The following is a 25,484-nucleotide window of genomic DNA, read 5'->3' on the forward strand; positions in this document are numbered from 1 at the left end:
GGGCAGGACACTGTGCAGGACAGAATGCCACCCAGAGCAGTACATCATGTAGGGCAGTACGTGGCATAAGCCAGGACACCATGTAAGGCAGGGTGCTTGTGTGGCGCAGGACACTGTAGGGCAGGATGCCACACCAGGCAGGACGCTGTATAGGGCAGCACGTGGCATAGGGCAGGACCCCGTGTAGGGCAGGATGTGGCACGGGGCACAGCCTGCTGTGACACTCTGTAGGGCAGGACCGGTGAGCCAGCAGCAGGGATGCGGCAGCGTGACCGGTGCCCTGCCAAGGATGGCTTCTCACCTTCGTCATCCCCTCCTCAGTCGCTTCCATCTTCTTCAGCCGCACCATTTGCCACTCCTTGGCGGCTGCCCTGCCTGGGGCTGGCAGCTCTGCGGTGCCCGGGGGCCCGCTGGGCTGGCTCGGCTGCCCCTTCGCCCTCCCCAGCCACGGCCGCCTCTGCTGATGGAGGGAGCAGGGCTTCCCCCCGGCCACACTGGCGGTGGCTTCCAGGAGACCCCTCGTCCTCCCCGGCCTGCGCCCTGGCCTCCTGCGGGTGGAGATGCTGCGGGAGGCCCCGCAGGAGGCCGCCGACGTGGGGGCCGCCGCCATCGGCCGTGCCGAAGGCCACGTCCACCAGCTCCGCCCACGCTGCCTTCGCCCCTCCCCAGGGACGCCGCGGGCCGGGGACGCTGGCGGGGGGAACCTGGGGCTGAGGTCACAGGGGACGTTACGCGGAGACGGCCCCCGGGTTCTGCCGCGGCCCCTTCCCCGGAGCAGCCCGGCGGGGGCAGCGGGCCCTGGCGCGGCCTGGCTGGGGGGGGCGGTGGGGAAAGCAGGCCGCGCTCCGGCGGGGGCTGCAGGCCCCGGACCCGGCCTCGAGCGGCCCGGCGTGGGCGAGCAGGCCCCGGTGCCCGGCTGGGAGAGCGCGGCCCAGGCCCGCCCCGCCGCGGCACCGCCCGCCGCCCGCCCCGCTCCGCCCCGCCCCGCCCCGGAGCCGGCAGGTGCCCGGAGCCGCCGGGAGCCGGTAGGTGCTTCCGCACGAGGCCGAGGCGGGGGTCGGGCGCAGGGCCCGGCTGGGCCCCGGAGAGCGGCGGGGCCGGGCGAGGGAGGAGGAGGAGGCGGCGGGGAGGGAGGAAGGCCGGGCGGGGCCGGTGCCCCCCCCCCCCCCCAGCCCCGGGCAGGCCGCGGCGGCCTCCTGGCAGCGGGGCGAGCTGGAGGCGAGGGGACGCTGAGCCCGGGGAGGGGAACGCAGGAGAAGCCCAGCACCGTCCGCCGCTGATCAGAGGAAGCGGGATGAAGATAAATCGCCGGTTAACTCTGTGAGGAAGGACCTCGGTTCTCCAGGCGGAGGGCAGGTCTCTGTGCTCGGCCGAGGCCGGAGCGTTTGCTGCGGAGCCGGCCGTCCCGGGGAGAAGAGGTGTGGATAGACGGTAATATGGGCCGGGGAGGGGAGGAGGCAGCCCTGGTCTCGGAGTGCTCTTTAACGCTGTCCGTAGCGGCCACAAAGTGCCGCAGGGTGCTACTAAAATCTCGCACAGCTTCGGCTTTGTACCCTCAGCAATGGAGGGAAGGGTCGGGACGGGAGGAGCGGGGTGGGTGTGCTGGAGGGCTGGGGCAGCGGGCGCGGGGTGAAATTCGATCGGATGGGAAGCGAGGTCGTGTACTTGGGAAAAGACTTTCCACCGTAAGGCGAGCGCTCCGGCCCGACCGAGGTCGTGCCAGCTTGCGGAGAGGACGGCTGGGAGCTGCCAGCAGGGCACAGCAGTGAGAAGAGCAAATATGATCCCTTACCCAGCCAGATCCCCGGGAGAGGAGGGAGCCAGGCCTAGGTCCAAGTGTGTGTGTTTCCAGTCATCCCTGCTCAGGAGAGGCGAGCTTAGGCTGGAACTGCCCGTTCAGTGATCAGGAGCGATGAGCCCATTTTAGAGGAGCTGAAAGAAGCTCGGATGTCTTGACGAGCAGGAAGAGAAATTATGATGACGGGGATGATATTGTCCATCAGCACATCGGCAGTGTGAACCCTCTGAAACAAGGAGAGCTCATTCAGCTAACGGGTAGCACAGCACAACAAAGAATACCAACGAATAAATGTTCGCAGGAGGCTGGGAGGTCTTTAACTGTTAGAGTGGTGAGATCTGCGTTCTGCTCCCAAGGGGACTGGAGAGGCAAAAGGGTAGGAGCTGTTAAAGCAGGGGGTTGTGGTTGCTGCTAAATGGAGGGAGGGGTCTTGGGACCCCAGGAAGAGCTCCAGGACCATGCAGGAGAGCGGGAACAGGCAGGCTGGGATGGACGCCGCCGTGCCAACGTCCTCTGGATCGTCTGCAGGAGTCACGCTCAAGGTTAAACTTCCCCAAGTTGCTGCAAGCGTAGGTGTGTGCCCCTTGGCCCAAGCTGTCACTGGAAAAGTTGTTCAGAGATCATCTCTTTGCACCAGTGAGAACTGGTGAGGGTACTGGTGGTTCTCACATTCCAGGCTGAGCCTAAACTATCAGGTGGTAGACTAGGTCAGGTGCAACAATTTTAAGTATAAATGTTTTAAATGATAATTATAGTGGTTTTGGGCTATATGTAAAGCTTGCTGAGAAACACTTTGTGAATATGCGAGATATCCTTCTGTTTGTTCCCTTTCAAGCAACGTGCTTGAAATGGGGCTTTCATTTCAGCAGGAGCCCTTCTGCTTTCCAGAGCGTGTGACTGGAGTAGGCAGTAGGGGAAACCAGAGTGAGTATTACGTAGCGTGACGTATAACCATAGTATGTCATTCATTCATTTTTAGGAACTAAACAAACTCAGGTCCATGTGGAAAGCGCAGGCTGAAAATTTCCCTTTCCCAAAGGCTTCTCTGTTGAAATGTATAAATGTTGTAGCAATGTGCATGCGCCCCAGGAAACCCCTGGAAGCGTTTAGCGATGTACCTGCTCTGTTCTCCTTAGGTGTTACGCGAGGAAGGAATTCCTGCCTGGACGTAGGGAGGCAACAACTTTAGGAACTGATACGAGGCTGTCTATTGGTGTGGCTTGAGCACAGATGGGGGATGAGGCTGTAACAAGGGCAGGGTGATGGAGTAATGTCCCCAGATGTCCGCTGAGTGATGCCAAGTGGAGCAAACATGCGTAGTCCTCCCCAGCTGCTATTTGTATGGGTGGTGGGGCTGCGGTGGCTGTGTCTGCTCAGGGCTGGACTCAGGGAGGTGCTGGGAGAGGGGATGTGCATGTTCGTATGCTAAGTACTGAAAGAACTTGCCACAGGTGTGACTGGAACAGTTAAGAGAGAGGGAGCTTCTCTTTCAGAACCTAAGCCCTTCTTAAGAAGATGGAAGACCGTGCTAAGTTTCTTGTGTTCCCTCAACAGGTCCTGCACCTGAAATTCAGTTCTGAAATTCAGTTCCTCATGTTTCTGTTCTGACTGGAGCTCTGTCTCTGCTGCTGTTATGAAAGGAGGGAGGGTGTCTCCGTCAGCGCCTTGTTTTGGTTTATGAGCATGCTTTTGAAGCTCACTTCCTAATCAGCCATGCTTTCTGTGCGTGGGAAATCATGCAGTGATGCAAAGCGCAGCGACTGCCTTCCTTCTGGATGAAGCACAGCTGGCAGATGCACTCTGGGAGCGCAGCTAATGCACTCCTGTAGCTGAAGGACATTCAGCCAGGGGCCAGACTAGAGCCTGTCCACAACACCCACACTGTGTGTTTCAGGGGGTTTTGGGTCCTTGGCACAGTGTTCTCGTCTGCAGAAGTGCTCCTATTGCCAGTGTTACTCACTAACATAGTGAGGGAAGGGATGAAAGTAACTTTATTATGGAGAAGATCATCTTTTTTTCCCTTTCAGATGTGAATTTAGCAGATAAATACTTGTATTTAAAGCATGTGGTTGATGCAGAGATCTTCCAGTATGAGGAGGAGTGGTTTTGGAAGGAGATACACAGACTTCTAGTATCTGCTCTGATCCAAGACCAGTTTTTTGCTTATGGGTAGAGAGAAGTGTGAAATTAGGTGTTCTACATCTGTTTGTGGTACCATTGTAAAGCCCTACGTTTGATGTCTTACAGTTGCTTTAATCAGGAGAGAATATACTAAATTGAAAGAAGCTAAGTTTTTAAAATTCTTTTTGATAGCATTTTTTGTAGGGTCTGCAACGGGGCTGTGCATCACTTTTGCTGGTATTACCACGGCTCCGTACGTGTGCTGAATGAACTGTCAGTAGTGTGATAGTTTTTCTCCGTGCAGGCTCACATTTACTCAGCTTTGCCACCAAGCCAAGGAAAAGATTGATGGCTGCCAGGTGAGACAAGGAGGAAGTAATATTTGCCTAATACAGAGATTAAAATAATAACGAAGGCAGCAGGACTGAATATACCTTTAAGCTTCTAGACAGGTATGCCAACTTCTCATCAAACTGCGATGAGAAGGTGTTCTCCCAGACTGATGTGTGCAAAGCTGCTGAAAACAGGGAGGACAGGAGGGTTGGAAAACAACAAATAGATGCTGATATGCCTCATGGCTCTTAGCAGCAGTCAATGATGTTCTAAAAGGAAAGATTTTAATTGTACAGTACTCTTCCCTTATCCCCAATACAGTAAAAGTGATGGTTTGTAGTGGGAACTTAAGTTATTCTGCAAGTTGTTGGAGGTTTTTGGTTGGTTTTGCTTCCAGGACCTGATTTTGCAACTGTTATGCAGGCGAAGTACTCTAGCCTGAAACCGACTGACTCTCCTGAAGATTTCAGAGCAAGGCACCCGAGCACACAGATGTGTATGTACCTTTTTTTCCTTCAAAAAACACATGATGAGCAAATTCTGCCTTGGGATGTGATACTCACCTTGCTGTTTTCCTGTTGTTCCCAATCGGCACTTGGCATCAGTCTCGCAACTGGAGAGAAGCAATGCAATTTTCATAAGCAGTGTCAGATCTTTGCATGCTCTGCAAAGGACGTATCTCCTTCTCGGATCAAAGGGAACACAATTAGAGCAGATGCCATAGGAAACCACAATCCATTTTCTCAACAGTATAAAGTCTCTGAGGCAGGGGGAGCGCAGTTTTTATTTCTGACATGAAATGCTCAGGGAAACTCCTGGCTGCTGTTACAGTTTTGCTTTGGGCTTACTCATTCAGAGCTGCCTTGTGGCCACAGTCTAAAATTTGTTGTATTTGCGGTGGTGAAAAAGGGCTGTTTGAGAGTCTAGAGAGTACAGCAGGCCTGTGCTGGTCATAGATCTGCGTAGGGGATGGAGGTAGGAAGGAAGCTGCTTCATGCTGCACATCTTCTGTGTGAGGCCCCACTTCAGTGCAGCTGTCTTTAATCTGAATTCTCGTAGCAGGCCTGCATTTAGAGTAAGAAAATACAAGAAATAACCCCAAAAGATGGCAATGTAATTAGCATCTTAGGAATTGTGAAGAACAGCTGCTGGCTGTGTGTGTTCGATGTTGTACCTCTTAGTATGATGAAACCTGAGATGATCAGAGAATGAAGAAATGAGCTGGGGCTTTCCATGCAAATTAAGTAATATATTTCTCTATTACCTATTGTGATTAGTAAGGTAACTCTGCGTTAGTAATAGTTATGTTTCCTTTACCTCCTTTATACGTAAGAAAATGGAATAATACATAGAGTAAGAGAATTTAAGATAAAACATTTGTGCTGAGATAGTGGTCCCTCTGCCCTGAACCAGTGTGCTGGTAGACGCTCCCTATTGTGTTTGTCCTTGAACCTTCTTTGATACCCAGTCTCTGCATTTAGAAAGAAAATCTTCTCTACCTTGCCCTAACAGGCTGGTTACCTATTAATGGTTTTGGAAGATGTGTTTTTGGAAGGAGCATCCTAGCTTGAAGTTTACATACTTACTGTTTCATCTTGCATTCCATCTTCCGATCATAAATTCCATCCATCACATCTTACCCTGGTACATGCACATCCCGTGCTCTAGCTATATTTCATCTTTATTTACTCATTGCATTGCGCAGTCGCAGAGAAAAAGAATTTTACTTACAATTTGAACCATGAGAGCCTGTTTGCTTTGGGACAGTTTCCTTGAGTTGTCATTTTGGGAGTTAGTGTCAAGGCTGGGTCTACGTGTGAAGACATTGTACTTATCCCAGCCAGCGTATCTGGGTGCGTGCGTTCCCCTGCCCTGCCTGGGACAGGCGGTGGGAGACTTGGGGACCTGTGTGGGCTGCAGGGAGAGGCTCTTCAACTGCTGCAGAGGGGTAACTTCGGCGCTCTGAGCTGCCCCCGTGGTTTGTACTGGCTCCCTGAAAAAAAACCCCAAAATACAGCCCACTTTCAGACTAGAAGGACTTTCAGATGTAAAAAGAAAAAGCACAGAGGCTTGCTCTCTCTTGCTGTTGGGCTGCATGTGTAGACACCGTACACTTCCCACCTCACTCCAGATCTCAGCCAGTATTGTTTTTTTGGGCACCGACGTCCCCAAACGGTATCTGCTGCACGTATCTTTACGAAGGAAGCCCTGACTTATGTCATTTCACAATTGAATCTTTTACTGAGACAAGATGTGGTGGCTGAGGCGGGGTTACACGTGTGCGCAGGTTACCTGCCAGAGTCTGGGGGATGGCAGGCACCATCAGCCCCCTCCCTGCAGGGATGGATTCTGAGGGTCTTCCCACTTCTTAGCTTTGCATCTTTAATCTGACAGTACCTCACAGTGCAAGGTAAAATGAATTGGAGTTTTTTTTTTCCAAACATGTTTTAAGCACAGTTATTTGATTGAAAAGATACAGCCCTCTCCCTAGTTTGCGAGGGGTTGCCAAGGAATTGTATTAAAAACAAGCCCTCATTGCTCAGAAATCCCTTGTGCTTCCTCCTAGAGCCTCACAGCTGGAGAGCAGGTATAATCTTTTAGATTATGGGTGAGTGAATAAGATTGCTGTCCCGGGGAGGATTATTGTAAAATTGATTTCATTTAGGTCACGGAACAAAGATTGTCATGTGGGAAGACTTGAGCAAAACTTAACTGTAGCCTGGCCTTCCTGGGGGCTAGACAGACAGTGCTGAGGCTGGCTGCGAGATGGGAGCACTTGTCTTCTGCTTGGCCATTCGCAGAGAGTCGTAGGAAACCTGTCCAAGCCATGCTTTACCTCATGTCCTTCCAACGTGGGTAAGGGAAACGGCTCTTCACTCTCTGCTAATAGCATCCCTGAAATGGACTGCACTTTCCCTTCTGGAAAGCATTTGTCCAGCCTGTAAGTCTTTGTGATGTTGGGATGCTAATGCTGTAGAGGAACAAATAAAGGCAAAGATCAGGGCATAAATGGGGAGCAGTTTGTGTCCTGGCAGCCGTGCACTGCCAAGCGGGTGTTGCGTCAAGAGGCTGGTGCTGGGAAGCACCACCAACTTTGCCTGATTCAACCAGAGCTAAATTTGCCTCTGAGGAGCAGAGGGAGGGTCGACTGCTTTTTATGGCAGTACCATGTGTTTGCAGAGCTTTTAAAAATAAAGATTGGCTAATAGGTTCTGGATTGACTTGTTCATATCTCCAAGACCCAGAACAGCTGCTCTCCGTGTTTTTTCTCCTTCCCTTTTGAGTTGTTTTGTTGTGGTTTTTAATTTTTTTTTCAAGCGGCCATGACTCAGCCCTTCCTTGCTGCTCTCTGAGTTTCCTGGTTTCTGAATAGGCTATTCTTGGGACAGCGATTCCTGACAGATAGGAACAAGGGGAGTGTTGTGTTGTTGTTTTTGGTTTTTTTTTTCCTCCTCTGGCCTGTCTTAATGCTCTGCTTCCCTCTGATTTTTTCCTTGTTCCTGAATTACTGAATCGTCCTAAATTGTTGGATGTCATCTGGGGTGTGTTCTTGCCCTTGTACCAAAGCAGCCCTCTCAGGCGTGATCCAGGCTGTGATCCTTACACAGCACCAGCTTTTCTTTTGCAGCAGGATAGTTGTGGCACTCCTAAGAGCATGGAGGGTTAGACTGGTATAGCTGTCTATTGTAAAGCTTAACCCCCCCTTGTTTTAGCCCCTCTAATTCCAAGGGGCTGTGCTTGGCTCTCCAGTGATGTACCTTGCAAGGGGTAGATCCAGGTGAAGACCACGTCTTCATGCCGTGCCCGTATGACACAGGTGATACGGTGACTCTCATTGCAGAGCTTAGAGGCAGCGCACGCCAGTTCAAGTGGCTAAGTGTGACTTTGGATGCATGCTGCCTCTGTGTGTGCTTTCACAAGTAAGGGGAAAATATGAACTAGAATTTAAAACCAATGAAAAAACCTTTCTGATTGCTTAATTAATTATTGCCCTCCCCCACAGACAGCAGAGGCTGGAAATCGGAAGGATGCTCTCTCTGAAATGCTTCATGATACAGTTACACAGCTTCTTAACACGGAGGGCTTTTGAATTTCTTCTGAAGTTTATTACTCTGTAGTGTGGGTTCAGGAAAGTCACCTTCCAGTGGTAGGTAGTACACCCCAGGCCAGGCGTGCTGGCCGCCACTCTTGCTATACAGACATGCAGTTGGAAGAGAACGTGGTGTCTAATACTCAACAATCTTTGCTAGGTTTTAGTTTTATTAAGAGCACAGCTCTTTCTGTCAAGACACGGTTGTATGTGAGGGGGAAGTAGCCTGAGCTGTTGTATATTTTGCCTTGAAAATACAGCTGGCTTTTTAAAAAAAACAGAGGCACTCTATGTTTTCTCAAAGTCTGTGGTTACCAAGAGAAATTTCTCAGACAAAAGTACTAGAGGACTCAAAACACAGGGGTAGTGTTCTTCTTTAGCATCCCTCCACATTTTTGGATATGCTGTATTGTTGTTAAGCCAACCAAGATAAAAGCTTTTCTGTGTGAGGAGGCTTTGAGAACATTCACTGCCAGATTAAATTAGCCTTTCTGAGAATAAATTAGTCGTCATGATGTAGGCAGCCCTGCTCACTGCAGCTGTAAAAGCTACTCATGCTAGTACCCACAGCAGATAAATTAAATGATAGATGTGATATCTGTGTTCAGGGTAGTGCTGTTAACTTGAGATTAAATTTCTGGCTGGTGATGAATGAAAATCAGTCCTTTGAATTTTATTGATTTTTTCTCTAAATAAGTAGCAGGCTACCCTTTTAAGAGACGCAAAGGAACCCCTGGGGTTCAGCACAGCAATATTTTGGGAGGAAACCATGGGCCAAAGCCAATGCTGTACCTCTGCTGCGGTGACTCTCCAACCGGGGATGCTTTTGTGGTCCTCAGGGGTCCCAGTCACCCAACGCGTGGCAGAAGGGGAGCGTTAGAGCCTTGTGCTGGAACATGGAGTGGAGGAGAGCAGTCGTAGTGGGATTTCCATGCCGCTGCTGACTCCTTTGGGCTTGTGTTTTTAACTGAGCACTGGATAAATTGCTGCTAGCATGTGTGTGCTGCCCTTTTCTTAAACAGGTGTTCAGTTTGTCTTCCAATTAACTTAGCACCTTTTTCTGCTTTATGGTATGTAAGGAAGTGCTCGCAGGAGGTATGGGTGTGTGCTGAAGGCTCAGCTTGCTCTTCCTGCCTGCTTTGCTGTGACCATTCAGCTCCTCCAAAATCTTAATGTAGTCTTTCAGCAGAAGAGTGAAGCTGGGACTAGAGACTGTTTCCATTGCCGTGAAAAAATCAGCTCTTCTCCTGGGCTTCTTGTAGCTCTTCCACAGAGATGTCGTCTGGAACATATTTGCATGTTGGGAATGGAGGTTCCCCCAAAGTTCTTGGCTTCAAGCTACAGGTGGTGTTATTTTAGCCATGCTCAGGCTTTCATACTCCCTCTTGGGTGCCACAGTTCAGGATGCATTAGCACGGTGGGAGCTCAGTTTTGAGCTGGCTGCTGGGCTATTCTGATGAGAGAGAAAACAGTTCCCAGCTTGTTTAATGTTGTAGCTATGGGAGCTGCTCTGTCTTCATCAGGCTCAGAAGAGGATTTCAGTCCCGAATTCTCCAGAGCACCTGAGCTATTTACCTGTCCTGAGGGCATCTTGGTATTACATGCTTGAATTTTCACCAGTCTCATCCCCTGCTGTGAGAGCAGTGACCCAGCCTTAGGACTGTTCAAAACCCTCTGACCAGTGATGCTTTTAATTTAACAGTAAAGCAGTGAGGTGTTGCCTTGACAGAGAGGCAGAGAAAGGGTTTAGAAAAGCTTAGAGCAGGGACTCAAGGAGGTGTGTTGCTGCATATTAGGGATGCTTTGAATCCAGCTGTTGTGTCTAGATTTTCAGAGAGAGGTCTGCTTGCTTTGTCTGCAGTTCTGGAGTTGGTGTGGCTCGTATCCAGGTGATGTCCCATGCATGCCAAAACTAGGATGGTGCCTGGAGCTGTGGCCTGGAGAGGTATGAGGACATCATCTCTCTTCCTTCACTGTTGTTTTCAAAGGGAATACAGCTCTGCGTGCCCGATTGCAGATCTTGCTGAACTTGGCTAGCTGATTTGTATCTTGGTCAATGTTCTTGTCAGATCTGCTTACGTTTAAGTGAGCCAGGCTAACGATGTGGCTTTGTGTGTCTTCGTTGTTGTCTCCCCTGGCAGGACTGCTGTGCATTGCCTCTGAGCAAGCAGTAGTGGCAAATTAGGCTCTTGGGGAAGTAGCTTTTGGCATGATCTGAGGGACAGATATGTAGCAGCTCATTACGTGGCTTTGTTCAGCGGATAGCAACAGAGTTTTGGGGAACGGGTTACAAAGGGGTTGGCAGGAACTTGGTGCTGCAAGGTGAAACCAAAGTCACGAAATGCTTTGGAGAAAAATGACTTCCCTGGATTGGGAAGTCAGTGCAGACTAGCCAAGTCTGGCTGGAACTGGAGGGAGAAATGGGACGGGCAGGAGCTGTGTGTGACTCAGGGGTGTGTCCCAGTGCTCCCTCTGAGCCACCGCGGTGCTGCTGGAGATGACCCAGCACTGGGCACACTCAGTGGCTGTTGATTAACCCAGGGGGTTTCCCCCTCTGGGAGCTGGGACATTGTCATCTGTCTTCGAGCAGCCCAGATGAGCTGGGCTTGGGAGCAGGGGAGTGCATGTTACCCTGCTCCTGTCAAACTGCCATGAGACAAGTAAGACCCACGCTAGCAGGGCCCTGGGCCACCCCGAGAGAGGTCCTGGTCTGGAAATGGGAAGGTCTGGTGATGCCGTGGGAGCAAGAGGGTGGGTGTGATAACGTGAGTGGCTTCAGCACAGAGGAGGTCCTCCTGTGCACACATCTCTGGATGTGCATGGGTCCTCCTTGTTGGCAGAAGGACTCAGGAGAGATCTCAGACCTTACGCACACGCTCCTGCTTAACCCCAAACCACTCTTCTTTGCAAAGAGTGAGCCATGGCCTTAAATAAAATTGAGTGACATAGAGCACTTCTCACTACTCCTCAGAAAAAAAAAAAAAAAGCAAGGTGACACTGTACCTGTTAAATCTAAATGTCAGCAGCTTCTCTGGCACCAAGGCAGGGGTATCTGTGAGGATAGAAAATGCTAATGTTCTTGGAGGCTGGAGTCGGTCCTATAGCAAGCTGGTGCTATGCCTCGGATAAGAAAACATCAGTACCGTGACACATATTTTGTACATCTCTTGGAAGGAAAATGGATCTGGAATCACCACCAATGTATTCAAAAATATTTCATTGTGTTGCAAAATCTGCAAGGGAATTCTGAATAGGCTCTTGGGCTCTGATTAATTCTGAAACTGAAATGTGGCTACATCTCCACAAAAGTGCTGATCCTCTATGACTCTAATTTCTTCCTCCCTTGGAGCTTACTGTGTTATTTAATGGAAGTCACACATCTAATCAGTTTGATTCAGCGACGATGTAGCTGTATTATTTGACTTTCTCTCAAAAAATTCTATAGAATGAGGGAGTAATGAAAAAATGGGGTGCATAAAAGAATGAAATATTTTTAGTATAGTTTTGGGAAGGAAAACTACAAAATCCTGACTTGTGCTGTGAGATATAGTGGGTAATCATCCTGTATTCATCTTCTCTGTGCGAGAGCTGGGAGGTGCCATTGAAATGGGCAGGCAGCAGACTGTGACAGCAGGAGACACTTTTTTGTGTAGGTAACTGAAGAGCAGAACTTGCTACTGCCGTCTGTGGCAGAGCTCTACGAGCTGGTGGGCTATAAAGGAGTTAGGGTGGTCCATGGAGAAAACTCCAGGCTGCCTAATCTCTAAAACCCTGAGTGTTGGCAGCGGGAGGGACTGACAGGGTGGTCATTCTGCCTTCGCTTGCTTCCTAACTCGTCCTTAAGCATCTGCTATGGGCTGCCATTAGAGGTGAGCTATGGAGCTGTGACTGTCTTTAATGTAAGGAACTGTGGAGCTTCTTCCCGATCTCCTCTGGGACTTCTGCTTGCTGTTAAGTAAGCTTCTTGAGCTGGAGGTTTGTTGGTTTGTTTAAATGAACAACTACTCTTGTGGTACAGTTAAGTTTGGTGTTATGTTAAAACACTAGTATTGGAGTACATCTTGGGTTTATTTGCTCTAGATTATTGCAGGTTATGTTATTAACATTATTAACTAGATATCAAATGGATGAGGTAATGCAGTATTTATCCTCTCAGGGAAAAAATTAAGTAGGTGCAGAGGACTCCAGGCAACAGTTGCTGATATCCGTGGGTGCTTTCCCATGGATGTTATCAAGCATTAGCTTGGACTGTTTGTGAACTTCAGTGAAAGTCTCACGGAAAAGCTCTCTGGTTCCCCAGAGATTTGGCTTGCGGCACCCTCCTTTTCTCATCTAAGTCTCTCTGGAGCAGATTGCTAAAGTGCAGAGGAACTCAGGTTTGTCTTTAATGTTTCTTTTAAATAGCATCTTTGCATCCTTGAGAACACCTGGCCTATTGTAGTCTCTCTTCTCTCATGAGGCCAGGTCACCAACTGGTAATGTCTGAATAGAAAGCACCTCCTGAGTGGGAGGGAGAGTTTCCCAGGGCCAGTAGCAGCCTGCAAGGCAGCCTGGCTGCAGGTTGCTCTGTGCTTGCTCTGTGTTCAGAAAACTGTCTTTTGGGGGTTGTGCTCAGCTGCCCTGGTGGTCCAGAGTGCTCTGTGCACGCCTGAGCCTTCCCTGGTGCCCCTAAATGTGTAAGGGCTGGGGTTCAGTTTTGAAGTGTGGGGTAATGGCCTCTCCTCGCTGGCAGCTCACAGGCTTCTTTGCAGCCCCTCTTGGCTCTTGTTACATGTCACCACCAGCACGGTGAGCTCTGCAGATGCGTGATGCTTCCTGCAGCTGTGTGCTGCAGCTTGGGAGCCCACGACAGAGAGCAAAGAGCTACCCCAGTTCTTTCTTTTCATTTTGGCTGGTTTTTCTTTAAATGTTCAGGTTAACCAGGTCCTGGCAACGCTGTTTCTGCAGCCCCGGTGTGGAGAGCCAACAAGCGCTTGGTCAGCCCATCTGGAAGCGAATAGCACTGGAGAGAATCCCAGAGGCGGCAGCAGGTCCTGACAAACGCTCCTCCCGCACATAACCCTTTGTGGTGTTGCAGATAAACCATCCTTGTCTTAAGCAGGGGGATTTTGTGTCCGGTTTTCCTGATTTCCATACAGAGGAGCTGCGCAAAGCAGTAATTTGAATCTCTGATTGAGGACAGCTGAGCCTGGGCTGCGTTGTGGAGATTATCTGATTGTGCTTTGTATTTAATGCCCTGAGAAATCTTGCTTTGGACACAGCACCTGGCTTCCAGTGAGGACCCTGCTCTTAGCTGATTTGCCTGCTGGGTGACAGTGGCACACAGAAGGTCAAACGACATGTCTGAGGTCCCAAGGTAAATGACTGCGACGGGAATGCTCCTCCAGAGATTCGCATACTGTAGAGTGGAGTGGAGTGGGGAGCTTTGGCCGTCTGACGTAGCTGGATCAAATGGTGAATAACCTTCTCCTCCAGCAGTCCTTAATTTTAAAGGACTGCTTCTGTCCTGCTTTGCCAGCAGAGCTCTCCATTCCTGCACTGAAGGAAGAGCCTGACCCTCCTGGAAGTAGCAGTTTCCTGCAGCTGAAATCTGACTGCAGAAGTGTGGGAGAAATCTGCTGTTCTGCGAGCAGCCTGGCTGTTTCTGCATGGTGGGTTTGCGCTCCCTGGCAGCAGTGCTGGAGGCACAAGGGCTTGCGCTTTGGGAAATGCAGCTGAGTTGCTCAGAAAAAGAACAGACCTTTCCGTTAGTCCTTAACTTGGGTTTCCATCTGCGCCTTGTGCGAGTGTGTTGTAGGCATGCGCCCTCTTGCTGTCTTGCCCAGGACCAGGATGATGAGCTGAGGAGGTGCTGCTGGGGTTAACAGCGGGGTAAAGGAGGGGGTACAGGCCACCTGGTCAAGGATTGCCAGGGCATCCTCTTTCTAAAGGAGGCTGCAGCACTGTCATCTGTTTATTCCTTCCCTTCTGGCTCTGGGGAGATGGTGTGCAGGCTGGAGGCAGCAAATGCGCATGGGAAGAGGCAAGGCTGAGGGGGAAGTTTGGCTCGCTCACAGGGAAAACATCTCTTCTTTTTGTTCCGCGTAAAAACCAGGCAGAAGTAACCACTGATACTGCTTTTTCAGCAGGGATTTTTGCCATCTTTCCTTTCAAGGTAAGAGCTGTCTGCTGTGGATTACGTGTGGTGCTTTCAGTGGGAGCTGAGCCACATCCCTGCAAGCTGTGTGCGAGCGGGCGTGTGTGTGGAGGGGGCAGCGTCCCTGACTTGCTCTGTGGCACAGGTATAACGCAGAGAACGGCTGCAGAGCAGGTGCAGGCTGGCTTTGGAGATGCTGCTCAGAAATGCCATTGTGGAGGAAGGCAATTGTGATTGCCATGGTCAGGGTATGGCTCTTTCCACCTCTCATCCGACGCTGCTTGGTTCAGTCTCTTCTTGGTACCCCTAAAGGCCTTTTAAAGGGTAACAGGCTTTTGGTCAAATGACATTTTGTCAGCATCTGATCTGTCTTTTGTGCTCATACCTTGCATATTTGTCTGCCTTCCTAGCCTCAGTATTTCCCTGTTTCTAGAGCAGGTAGAAGCCTGGGGCACACAGGTAGCTTTCTTGGGGTCAGGAAAGCTGGGGTGGTGTTGGCCACAATGCTGTTCCTTTTTTAAAAGGAAAGAGGCTGGCCTCAGTGAGGGAGCCCAACTTCTTTGGAGCTCTTGACTTTGCTTTTAAAGATGTATTTACAAAAGCCTGGAAGCTGAAATTTGCGTCTGTTTGATGTGCGATGAAGCAAAGTGGTCATACCCTTTTCTCTTACTTATTCATTTAATTTTAGTGTGTTTTTTCCTTTTCTAAATATCAGAAGTTATTTTTTGTGGAGGAAGAGCTCCAAAAATGTGCAGTAGCAGCTTTTGACGTGTCAACATCACTGAACATGGCTGAGTATGAACAAATGCTGCTTTCTGTCTCGGTGGCCGGAGCCACTGCTCCCATAGGTAAAACAAAGCTGTGGGTCTCCAGTTATCAAATGCAGGAGGAGCAAGGACAACACAGACCATGTTTCTGCTCGTGGGAGTGGATCTCAGCTGCGCTGTGAGGCTGACTCAGAGCTGCACGGGGCCAGGGCTGCACCATCAGGGTTTGCACGTGAGTTAGACTTGTCAGCGATCTGGTCCGTCCTTCTCAGATTTGTCTCACCCTTGGTGATTTCATTCAGGAGGAAGCAGCCTGAAGCACACACGGCTGCTGTCTGGGAAAAATGGCGTTAACAGACCAAATCTTTGGGTTCCAAGCAGTGCAGAAACTATCTGTGACTGTCCTCTTTGTGGAATTATCTATTTTATGGTGTGTTAGCATATGTTCAGCTAGGACCTGTTCTGGTGGTGCAGTGTTCCCTGGTCCCGCTGCATGCCATGGTTCAGTTGTTTTTGACAAGTGGTGCCCACCATACCTGTTTGGAGAGCAGGTCGGGTGGGCAGACCTTTCCTCTTGCCATGTTTGAATCCCAAACTCTTTCTGCAGTGATCCTGTGTGATGTAGCAGAGGGAAATACAGCCAGCGGGCAACACTGGACCCTAACACATCAGCTCCTCTCATCACCGCTGTAAGCAGCTGGGAGAGCTTTGTGGTCACCAGTTTTGGATGTGTCAGTAATGGGAACTGCGGGCTTTGGGATATCAATCCCTAATTAACTAGAGCCGGGGTTGCTGAGCACGGGAAGGAGGCAGATTAGAAAGCCTTGTGTTCCTGCATGCAGGGCTGCGTGCTGCCCCACTGGCTCTTTGGCTGTGCTCACTGCTGTAGGGAAACCTTTCAGGGCTGGGAGTTATGCCCTGATCTGTGGGGGATCTTAGAGACCTGTTGCCACGTGTTTGTTCCCCTCCTCACCCAGAAGCTGCCTGGAATGAGACCCTGGGTTGACGAGGAAGCACAAAGCCAGCCGTAGGGAAGGGTGCACGGATCGAAGCCATAGCCAGGGCGGGCCAAGCCCTTTCTGCCCTTGGGGCTGTGATGGAGTCATGCTGTCCTGGTTGTGTCTGTCACGCTGCTGTGCCCGAGCAGGACTAATAGGAGCAGTGGGAATCTGGATCTTTTCTCTTTTGTTTTCTTTAGCAAATCTCCAGCCTAGCCTGCACGTAGGCTCCCATGCAGCTGTGGTTTAGTCCCTTGTGTCCACACTGAATCCAAGCTACCCATAAAAGCCACAAGCCTTGAGACGGTAGGGGAGGATGAGGGCTGGCCAGGTGTGCCTGTGCAGTCCTGCGGCAGTGCCACAGGGCAGGTGAAGCTTGCTGGAGCAGCGAAACCGGCCACAGCTTGCTGTCCCATCCATATTGCAGCAGCATGCGCCGGAGAGCGTGCCAGCATGGGCGATGGTTGCCGTTGCCACAGCCGAGCATGGCTTCAGGTCGCCAGTCTAGACTTGAGGGAGATAACGGGCTTGCACTGAAAACACAGTGCAGAAATACCCCGCCAGAGCTTGGTGTGTTCAGCCTAGCAAAACGAAGTCTGAGTCAGGGTATGATGGCTGTTTGCAGCAAGCAGGGAGTGGAGGAAAGCTGTTCAGGCTCAAGACTGGCTACAAATAAAGTAGAAACTGTAAGGCTGTCGGAGCAGTGGGGGCCTGGAACAGGCTTCCCAAGGGAATAGCAGGAGCAGGAAGGCCAACACACCACTGGCATGTGAAGGGATGTTTTGGGGTATTGTTCGCAGAGGGGGAAAGAGGGATGGGCTGATCTAGCGGGTCCCCTCTGTCCTTTGATCCTTGTTCTACTTCGTTTGTCATACTGCCAGCCCATGGGGGCCCTTTGCTTATCTCCTGTGTTTAACAGGAACAGTGTTTGCAATGAGGGCATGGTGGGTTCATCTTCTGTAGCTAGTTTAAAGTAGAGGAGCCAGTAAAAGCTGTTCTTCCAGTTGAGAACAACTAATCTGCATTTTTAGCTGGAAGTAGTGTCTCCTCTGTTCATCCTTTTACTGGTAACCAATTCCTTTTGAGTCTTAGGATCTTGCGATGGGTCCTTCCTCCCAAAGGACCTGCACTAGACATTGGTGACTCCATCAGATCTTGAACTTAAGCCAGGTAAACTTGGCCGAAATTATTTGTAAAGCTTTTAGTTTTCCCCCAGGTGTTCAGCTGGTCTATAAGCGTGGTTATTCCAGTAAGCTCTAGTGTAGATGCAATTTCTGCAGTCTTTGGGAACGTTTCTTCCCATGTGAGAACAGCTAGTTTTGTGTAAGCTGTTCTCATGACACAGAAATGCACCGGTGGTTCAGCTTTAATAAACCAGCATGGTTAACGTGGGACAGCTTTGTAGCGTGCTGGCAGAATGGCTTGTCATGCTGGCATGGATGGCTGGAGATTCTGGGGCAAAGTGCAGCCTGCCAGGGGCATCCTCCCTGAGAAGGGTGCACCAGGCTCTGCTGTGAGCTCACACCGGACTCCAAGTCTGTCTCTCTGTGGCGGTGCCGTGGGCAGGAGAAGTCTTGTTTCTCTTTTGCAAGACAGAGGGAACAAGGTAAGTCAGCTTTACTGAAAGCTAGTGGGTAAAACCAGAAATGACCAGCATTAAGAGTCCTTGCTACGTGTTTCTGGGGATCATGTTTTGATGCAAAATACTGCTGTGGTTTTGTTTAGCGGCTGGATCTTCCCAGCTCACCTCCCTGTGCCCAGATACCATCAACCTGCTTCGGCCCAGAAGGGCTCTCCTGGCAGGGCATGCTCCAGGCTCCCCTCTCTCCTGTGGCGAGTGGGTGCTGCTCAAGGAAACTCTGCTTCTTTGTAGGGGTGCTGCGAGGTAGCTCCTGAGAGCAAGGTTGCCTCTCTGTGCTGCCATGAGCATACGAGGGGGAGGATCTGGGTTGCTGTGCTTTGGCTGCATTGCTTTTGAGAGGGAATGCTGCAGGGTCGTCCATGCCAGGGTGGTGAGTGATGTTCTGGGGTAGCTCCCATCCAGCACTGACCCAGCACGGAGGGGAAGCCATATGCCCTCCACCTTCCCACGGAGCTCTCTGGCGGAAATGGGCTGGGGCGGGTTTGGTGCTTCTCACATTAAGATAAAAGAAAGTACAGGAGAAACAGCTTCTAAGAGGCTTAAAAGCAACAGGCTTGCTTTTCCTCCTGGGAAGGGCATGCAGCCAACATCTCGCTCTTTACAGATCTCTCTTAATAAGCAGAATATTGCATTAAGAGTGACTGAGTCTGCCAAGTAAGAGCAGAACAGCTCTGCAGCCCCTGCAGCTTCCTTCATTCCAGTGCACACATGGCTTTGAGATCCACTGGCCATCATCCTCGTGGCTGCCTTTTCCTGCTGGTGAAGGTGGCAGGATTAATTGCTGGCTCAGTCTGGGGCTGTTGCTTCATCTGATGGGTGTTTCTAGAGTGGCTGGTGGAGCACGTGGGTGGGATTGCCTCTTGGTCTCCTTGTCTCCTGAGTTTTCTCGCCAGCTGCTTTGATGACAGGGAGAGTAAGGCTGGGGAGTGTTGAAAGATGTTGCATTATGGGAAGGCAGCATCTGAGCGGTAATGGGAGGTGATCTGTTACATTAGAAACAAGGAGAAGCTCCCCAGCAGGCTGGTGTCCCCACGTAAGGATGTGGGGATGTTCCGGTTGGGCTGGGCTCATCCAGGAGCCCTGCCGGCATGGGGACAGGAAGGTCTGAGGCTCCTGGGTGCTCAGGGTGGGTTGGTTGGCTACTTCCAGAAGAATAAGAAGTCCTCCTTTCCTTTACATCCCCAGTGAAGCTAAAAAGAGCACGGCCCATTTGTAGCTTTGTAGGTCACTGAAGGAGAAGGAGGGCTCTGCAGTGCGGTGCACTCCGGGTGCTTTCCTCCACCTGGAAGCACTCTGTGCTGTGGCAGCTCTTCTGTACCCACTGCCCGGGCCAGCTCTCCTTCCCCTGGCTCTTAAGGAAGAAATTGGAGAGAAAAGCAGGAGGAAGATGACCCCCAGATGCCCTGGTATTACACTTTGAAGCTGTGTGTCTGCAACACACCACTTACTTCAGACCTCTGGGGAGAAATATTAGTCAGTAGATATGGACATCCTGGGGAGACCCTATGCCTGTCAGGGCTTTACTCAGCTCCTGGGGGGGTCTGCATGCTCCTCTGCGATCAGCAACAGGTAATGGTGCTCCTCCACAATCAGCAATGGGTAATGGTGCTCCTCCGCAGAATTGTGACCTGATTAGATTTCCTGCCACCTTGCAGGAGGCTGCTTGGAGGCAGGGAGCGTGAGCTAGAAAAACAGGAGTGGAATAAAGTGAAGCCAAGCAGGTCAGGGAGGGATGGGTCTTCCTTCCTGTGCTTGCTGAGGCCTCAGCTTCGCTTGACCCAGCAGCTGCAGATGGAGGTGGCTGTGCCCCACAGGCACCTCTCCGGGCACACCTGCAATGCAGGCAGGGCTGGGGCAGTGCTTGCTGCCTGGCCCGGTGCCCGTGGAGGCTTGTACCGTGCCGTGGAGGTTGGCGTGTCCTGGACGGGTTGCCCAGCATGTGGCATTGGTGCCAGGGCCGGGGGGACCCTTGCTGCCTCTTCCTCCCTAAGCGGCGACCCCAGCGGGGTGCTGCCCATCTCAGCCCCACTTCAGCACCCCTCGGCCCCGAGCTCTCTGGGGCCAAGCAGGCGGTTTGTGCCTCACCAGGGCTGCAGGGCAGCCTTGCCAGTCATGCCTCGGAGTGGGGTAATGTGGCAGCAGTGCCTGCTTTGGCCATCTCTTGGGGTACAGAGCTGCCCTGGTTGTGCCCATGGTGTTTTTGCAGGCTGGTGGTAGCCTGGGTGTGTTTTTCCCTCCTCAGTCGGGAGCTGCTGGAGCGGGACCTGTGGGACTGGCTGAGACAGCACCGTCCTCGCAGCATGCTGACCTGCCTCGAGGAGAGCAGGAAAGCAAGGGCAGCGGGCCAAGCAGGGTCACATCTGCTCCTGGCCCATCGGGGACGAAGGATGGGGGTTTCAGGTAGCTGCTCTGACCGCAAGGGGAGCTCCTAGCACTGCTCCCTGGGCACTGCTAGCAGTGTCACCATGTCCCATGCCTGATGGCAGCCTTCCCAAGCGCTGAGTGAACAGCCTTTCATTTGTGTTTCCCAATTTAGTCATGTCCTGCCAGATATAGCTGAGCCAGAGTAAACAGGGAAATCAGGTTTCTTGATGTTGTTGCACTTCCTTGGAGTTCAGAGCGTGTTGGTGGGGCTTTTCCATGTGTCAAAGACACATAGCCTCGTGCCTGCCATCGAGGGGGCACATGTGTGGAGATTCCTACCCAGAGCCGCTCTCCCCATGTCTGCACCAGCGAGAGGAGGGGGTTTGGCAAGGCAGCGCTGTAGCGTGTCTCCTTGCCATATCTGTAACTCACATGCTGTCTCCTTTCATGCAGATTCAGTGGGGTAAGCTGGCTTCGAAACCACGCTGCTCAGAAGAATTGTTTTTCTCAGCTCTGTCGAGGCCTCTGAGCTCCTTGCTGCAAGGAAGAGGACAGGTAAATTTTACTCCATGTAAAATAATGTCTCCAGCTGTTAAAGATGGTCTTACTTTAACTCACTCACTCGATGAGAGTATTTAGAGATGCTCTCTGTGGGTTTGCACCCTCCACTTCAGAGTTTGTGCTTCAGGCTCAGGGGTTCCTGCCACCTCCTCGGGGCGCAGCATTGCCTGTTACTCTGCTGGGTGGAGTTGGGTGGCTGTGGGCAAGGTGGGCAGCTCTTCCCCATCTTTGGTACTGTAACGCTGCAGCTGAGGCGCTTGGCAGAGCAGCTTCTTGCCCAGTACTGCCCCGGCATGCGGGCCACGCAGCTGAGAGTGGCACCGATGAGCTGCTGTTCACCACGCGTGGGCGTTACAGGGGAAGCCCTGCGGAGCCAGCAGGAAGATGTTACACCTTGGATTCACTGCCTGGGTTGAAGCCTGTCCAGCTTTGGGGCTGCGGCCTTGTTTCTGCCCATGGTGGGGGAAGCTGAGGCCAGTGCAGTGGTGGCAGCAGCCCTGGACTCCTCCGTTACCTGCCACCTCCTTCCCTAAGCACCGTACAGCTCCACGCGAGTGCCTGTGTGCAGCTAAAGGCTAGTATCTCTTCTAAAGGCTTCTGTCCTTGCAGGGCCACTCTGAGCCATGTCCAACGACCCTCCGCCACCCTACCCGGGAGGCCCCTCGGCACCACTGATAGAAGAGAAGCACGGTCCACCCCCTGCAACAGGTACTGGGGGGTGGTCCCAGCTGCTCGGGGTGTTGGGGTGACGTTGCTGAGCGGGCAGGAGCCAAGCAAGTGTGGTTTCCCTGGGAGCGCCCTGGCCGTGGCCTCTCCTCACATCTCTGCCCCGTGGTGTGCAGCGCGCTGGGGAGGGTGGTGTGATGCCAGGCTCCATCTGTCACCGTATCACCCTCCGGGGAGTCGGGAGGTCCTGGGGCAGTGACAAGAGCAGAAAGCATTCCCCACTCAAAGCCTGGCTGTACTCGCTGCTATGAGTAACGTGGGCTGAATTTGGGCTTCTTGTGGCCCAGAGGATGAGTCTTGGGGGTATGGCCCCCGCCTGGTTGTCACCCTTCCCTGCTGGGGCCAACCCCCAGACCACTCAGCCAAGCCACCGTCTCCCCACCAGCTCTGCTGCCTCCTGCCCTGGCTGCTGACTTCGTGTTTCCTTTCAGATGGCGTCGCCCCTGTGGTGGGACAACCCCAGGGGGTTCCCATCCCCCCTCCTGAATTTCCCCCCCCCCCATATAAGCCACCCTCGCAGCCAGGGTTCGTGCCCCCCCACATGCCTATGGACAGCTCTGGGCCCTACGTGCCACCTGGTGAGTACTGCGAGGGGCTGGGTGAAGCATGGGGTGGTGATGGGCAAGGACCTCCCCCCAGAACCACATGCTCTCCTGGTGCCTGGGGGAGTGGGGTGGGGGGGACACAATGGGGGGGGTTGGGGCTGCCATTTGGGGCTTGCAGCAAGGCTGCTCGCGGGGGGGGTAAGGGGGCACAGTGCCTGCAGAAGGGTTGGCCCCAAGTCCATACCCAAGGTGGTGGTGTGCAAGGCAGGCCCCCCCCCAGCAGTGATGATCTGGCCTCTCCTGCCACATAGAAGATGTTCACCTGTGCATGTTTCTCATTCCCAGCAGGTTACTACCCCCCTCCAGGCCCTCAGCCCACCATGGGCTACTACCCTGCCCCGGGACAGTATCCCTCTCCCGGTGGCCACACGGCGACGGTGCTTGTCCCGTCAGGGGCTGCCACCACGGTGACGGTGCTGCAGGGAGAGATCTTCCAGGGTGCCCCCGTGCAGACGGTGTGTCCCCACTGCCAGCAAGCCATCACCACCAAGATCACCTATGAGATTGGGCTCATGAGCTTCCTTCTTGGCTTCTTCTGCTGCTTCATGGGGTAGGTGCTGCAAGCAGAGCTGGTGGCCTTGGCCAAGCTGTTGGGCATGGCGGGGGCCTCGGCAGCGAGGTGTTATTGGGGCAGCAGCTGGGTTCCTGGGCTGACAGTGCCTGGAGACCCAGGCTTCTACCAGGGGAGGGGAAGGCAGCACCTCCAAAGGCCTGGTGTAGAACCTGGCATCAGAGCAGGAGCTGTCCATCCCCTGGCCAGAGAGCCTCTCTGCAGAGAGCCACGGTCTCTCCTCACAAGGGCTGACAGCAATGGGGGCTGTGGGAGGAGATGGGGCGCTTGTCCCAGACCCCTGCCCCAGTGGTGGCGGTAGGTCAGGCCTCAGTGCCTGCGTGCGTCTCACCAGGCTCGCCCTTCCCTCTGCGGGGTGTGTGACTGCTCAGTAACGCAGCTCTTGCCCTTCTAGCAGTGGCAGCAGCACATCCCAAGGGGCGGGGGCTTTGTGCTGCTCTTCGCAGCAGCAACAGGGGGTCAGGGTTGGCTCCCAGGGGCAAGTACTCACCTCTCTTGCCCATACCCCAGAGTGAACCGCACACATGCCCCCCCCCACCCCCCCATGCCCACAGGCTGCCTCGGGGGTGCCCAAGCTCACCACACTGCATCTTCCTGTGCTCCAGGTGTGATCTCTGCTGCTGCCTGATCCCCTGCCTGTTTGATGACTTCAAGGATGTGACACACACGTGTCCCAACTGCAAGGCCTATATCTACACGTACAAGCGCATGTGCTAACAGCACCCCGGGAGCCTGAGCCGCTGGAATGATACCGGCCCCTCTCCCCTTGCCATCCTAGTCTATGCGTGTGCAACACTCCTTTGCTTAACCCTGTGGTGTGTATGTGTGTATCCCCGGCTCCCTCCCGCTCAGAGCTGCGACCGCCTTCCCCAAGCTCCAGTCCTCGCTGTGAATGGTTGGACTGGCGATGCTGGCACAGGTGCACAGGGGAGGTTGGCCCAGGGCCCAGATGCTGTGGCGGGGGTGGGGGGAACCGCCCTGCAGCACACAGGAGTGGAGGGGAAGGGGGGGGTATTGCTCTGCACCCCCTTACACTCCAGGATGCTAGCGAGGCCCCTCATGCCTGGAGCAACCTGGGGAAGGGCAGCAGATGCTGGAGATGCCCACCCCTCAGTCCCCTGCGGCACGGGGGGCACCTGGCTGCAGGGATGTGCTGCTGCAACAGGGAGCTGCTGCAGGCAGGGGGGCACCTGCTGCCCAGGAGGGGAAGGGGGGGACCTGAGCAGCCCACAGCGCACACAGGGGAGGCAGCACAGCTGTTGTGGCACTTTTAGGAAGGGACCCGGTGGCAAGGAGATGCAGAGGGTAGTGCCACGTGTGCCAGGCTTCAGCGTGGTTCATGGCCCTTTCCAGCCATGTCAGTGTGCAGCCCATAGGCAAAGCCCCTTCCCGAGGAGAGGCAGGCAGAGCTGCCTTCGAGGCGTGGCAGGAGGGGAGGGGGACCAGCAGCAGCACTGCACCCTTGATCAGCACCTCCGTCCTGCCAGAGCAGCTGCCAGCACCTGGTGGCCTCGGCTGCTCCAGCTGCATGCGCCTCCCCCCAGCCCCTGCTGTGGCTCTTTTGGGGAAGAAAAACCCCTGGCAGTTCCTTGCCCACCTGGCAAAGCGTTAGCGAAAAATGCATCCAGCATGTCGCTATCTGCCCTGGCACTGTAGATTAGATTAGAAGAGTTTGTTACCAGGCTGCAGCTGGCTCGCAGCTCTGGAGCAGACCCATGCCCACCCACTGCAGAGCCACATCCTGAGCCGGGCAGGGTCTGTGGGCACGCACACTGCAGCACCTCTCCTGCCACCACCACAGCTGCACCGTCAGCTTCTTTGTTGCATGTGGGTGTAGGGGGTTATTTTTAGCTCACTTGATATGGGGCAGAAGGAATGGGGCAAGCAGGCAGCAACAGGAGCTGCCAGCAGCACTCGGACAGAAGAGGGCAAGAGGACCTGGGAGCCATTTTCAGCCCCTCTGTGGCTGCTGCTCCTACTCCCACTGGCCCCATCCCCTGCAGCCAGGGCAGCTGGATCATGCAGCCCCCAGAGCAAAGCAGGGGGTCTCTCAGTACACAGGTCTACAAACAGCCTGGCCTGCACAGGCAGCTGCTGTTTGCTCAGAGGTGGAACTGTGGCACTAATCAGTGTTTTTATGTAAATAAATAACAGACCCTGAACTCTGTGTACATCTTTTCTCCTCCCCCGCTCCAAACGCACAGCAGATCTACCCACAGGGGAGCTGAGGATGAGGAGGGATGGCATGGGAGGGCAGGGCACAGCACTGCCAAGCACCAGAGGAAGATCAACAGCTTCCCTACCCCAGCCCATGGCAGCAGAGGCACCCTGGGGTTAAGAGGAGCTTTCCCTGCTCTAGCACTCAGACAGCCCCTCTCCTTGTGCCCAAGCACTCAGCTGAAGAGGAGAAAAGCCACCAAGACTGGGCTGGAGGAAGGCAGAGGGATGTCTCTGTTACCAAGCCCAGGGCCTTTCTGAGGCCCAGCACAGTGCCAGGAAGCAGGGAGCAAGGGGCAGCTGTGGGACCCAGAGCCCCTCCCCTGCCCCTGGGGAACCACTGCCCCCAGCAGAGCCAGAGCCCGCTCACCAAAGGAAAGCCCCGGGCTGTCACAGCATCTGGCTGTGGCCTTTGAGCAGGGGCAGTGGGTCCCCTCCCCACAAGAAGCTGGGGGAAACATAAGGGGAGGCAGCAGGGAGAGTGGGGTGTAAGGGCAGGAGTGTCTTCGCAAGTGCATGAGTCAAGAGACAAGTACAATAGCGTGGGAGCCTGTA

At 53.2% G+C, this 25,484-nt stretch overlaps 1 protein-coding gene across 8 annotated transcripts; it reads left to right on the plus strand.

Moving 5' to 3' along the window:
- Window positions 1–1,011: 1,011 nt before the first annotated feature.
- Window positions 1,012–24,874, plus strand: CDIP1 (cell death inducing p53 target 1). 8 transcript variants are annotated; one of them, XM_052773227.1, is made up of 6 exons: window positions 1,012–1,025; window positions 20,703–20,804; window positions 21,420–21,518; window positions 21,968–22,114; window positions 22,427–22,691; window positions 23,318–24,874. In XM_052773227.1, the coding sequence occupies exons 3-6, from the start codon at window positions 21,434–21,436 to the stop codon at window positions 23,427–23,429; spliced, it is 609 nt and encodes a 202-aa protein (XP_052629187.1). In that variant the 5' UTR covers window positions 1,012–1,025; window positions 20,703–20,804; window positions 21,420–21,433; the 3' UTR covers window positions 23,430–24,874. The 8 variants fall into 8 exon arrangements, with proteins under 8 accessions (XP_052629187.1, XP_052629184.1, XP_052629181.1 ...); XM_052773224.1 differs by lacking the exon at window positions 1,012–1,025 and adding an exon at window positions 1,175–1,431; XM_052773221.1 differs by lacking the exon at window positions 1,012–1,025 and adding an exon at window positions 1,175–1,418.
- Window positions 24,875–25,484: the final 610 nt, after the last annotated feature.

The sequence above is a fragment of the Harpia harpyja genome, chromosome 21 (genome assembly GCF_026419915.1).
Source record: "Harpia harpyja isolate bHarHar1 chromosome 21, bHarHar1 primary haplotype, whole genome shotgun sequence".
Taxonomy (NCBI): domain Eukaryota; kingdom Metazoa; phylum Chordata; class Aves; order Accipitriformes; family Accipitridae; genus Harpia; species Harpia harpyja.

Bases quoted from the DNA above. Each gene is read 5' to 3' on its own strand.
- CDIP1 (XM_052773227.1), top strand. From the start codon at position 21,434: ATGTCCAACGACCCTCCGCCACCCTACCCGGGAGGCCCCTCGGCACCA. The intron at 21,519-21,967 runs GTACTGGGGGGT...GTTTCCTTTCAG, and splicing joins CGGTCCACCCCCTGCAACAG to ATGGCGTCGCCCCTGTGGTG. The intron at 22,115-22,426 runs GTGAGTACTGCG...TCTCATTCCCAG, and splicing joins TGGGCCCTACGTGCCACCTG to CAGGTTACTACCCCCCTCCA.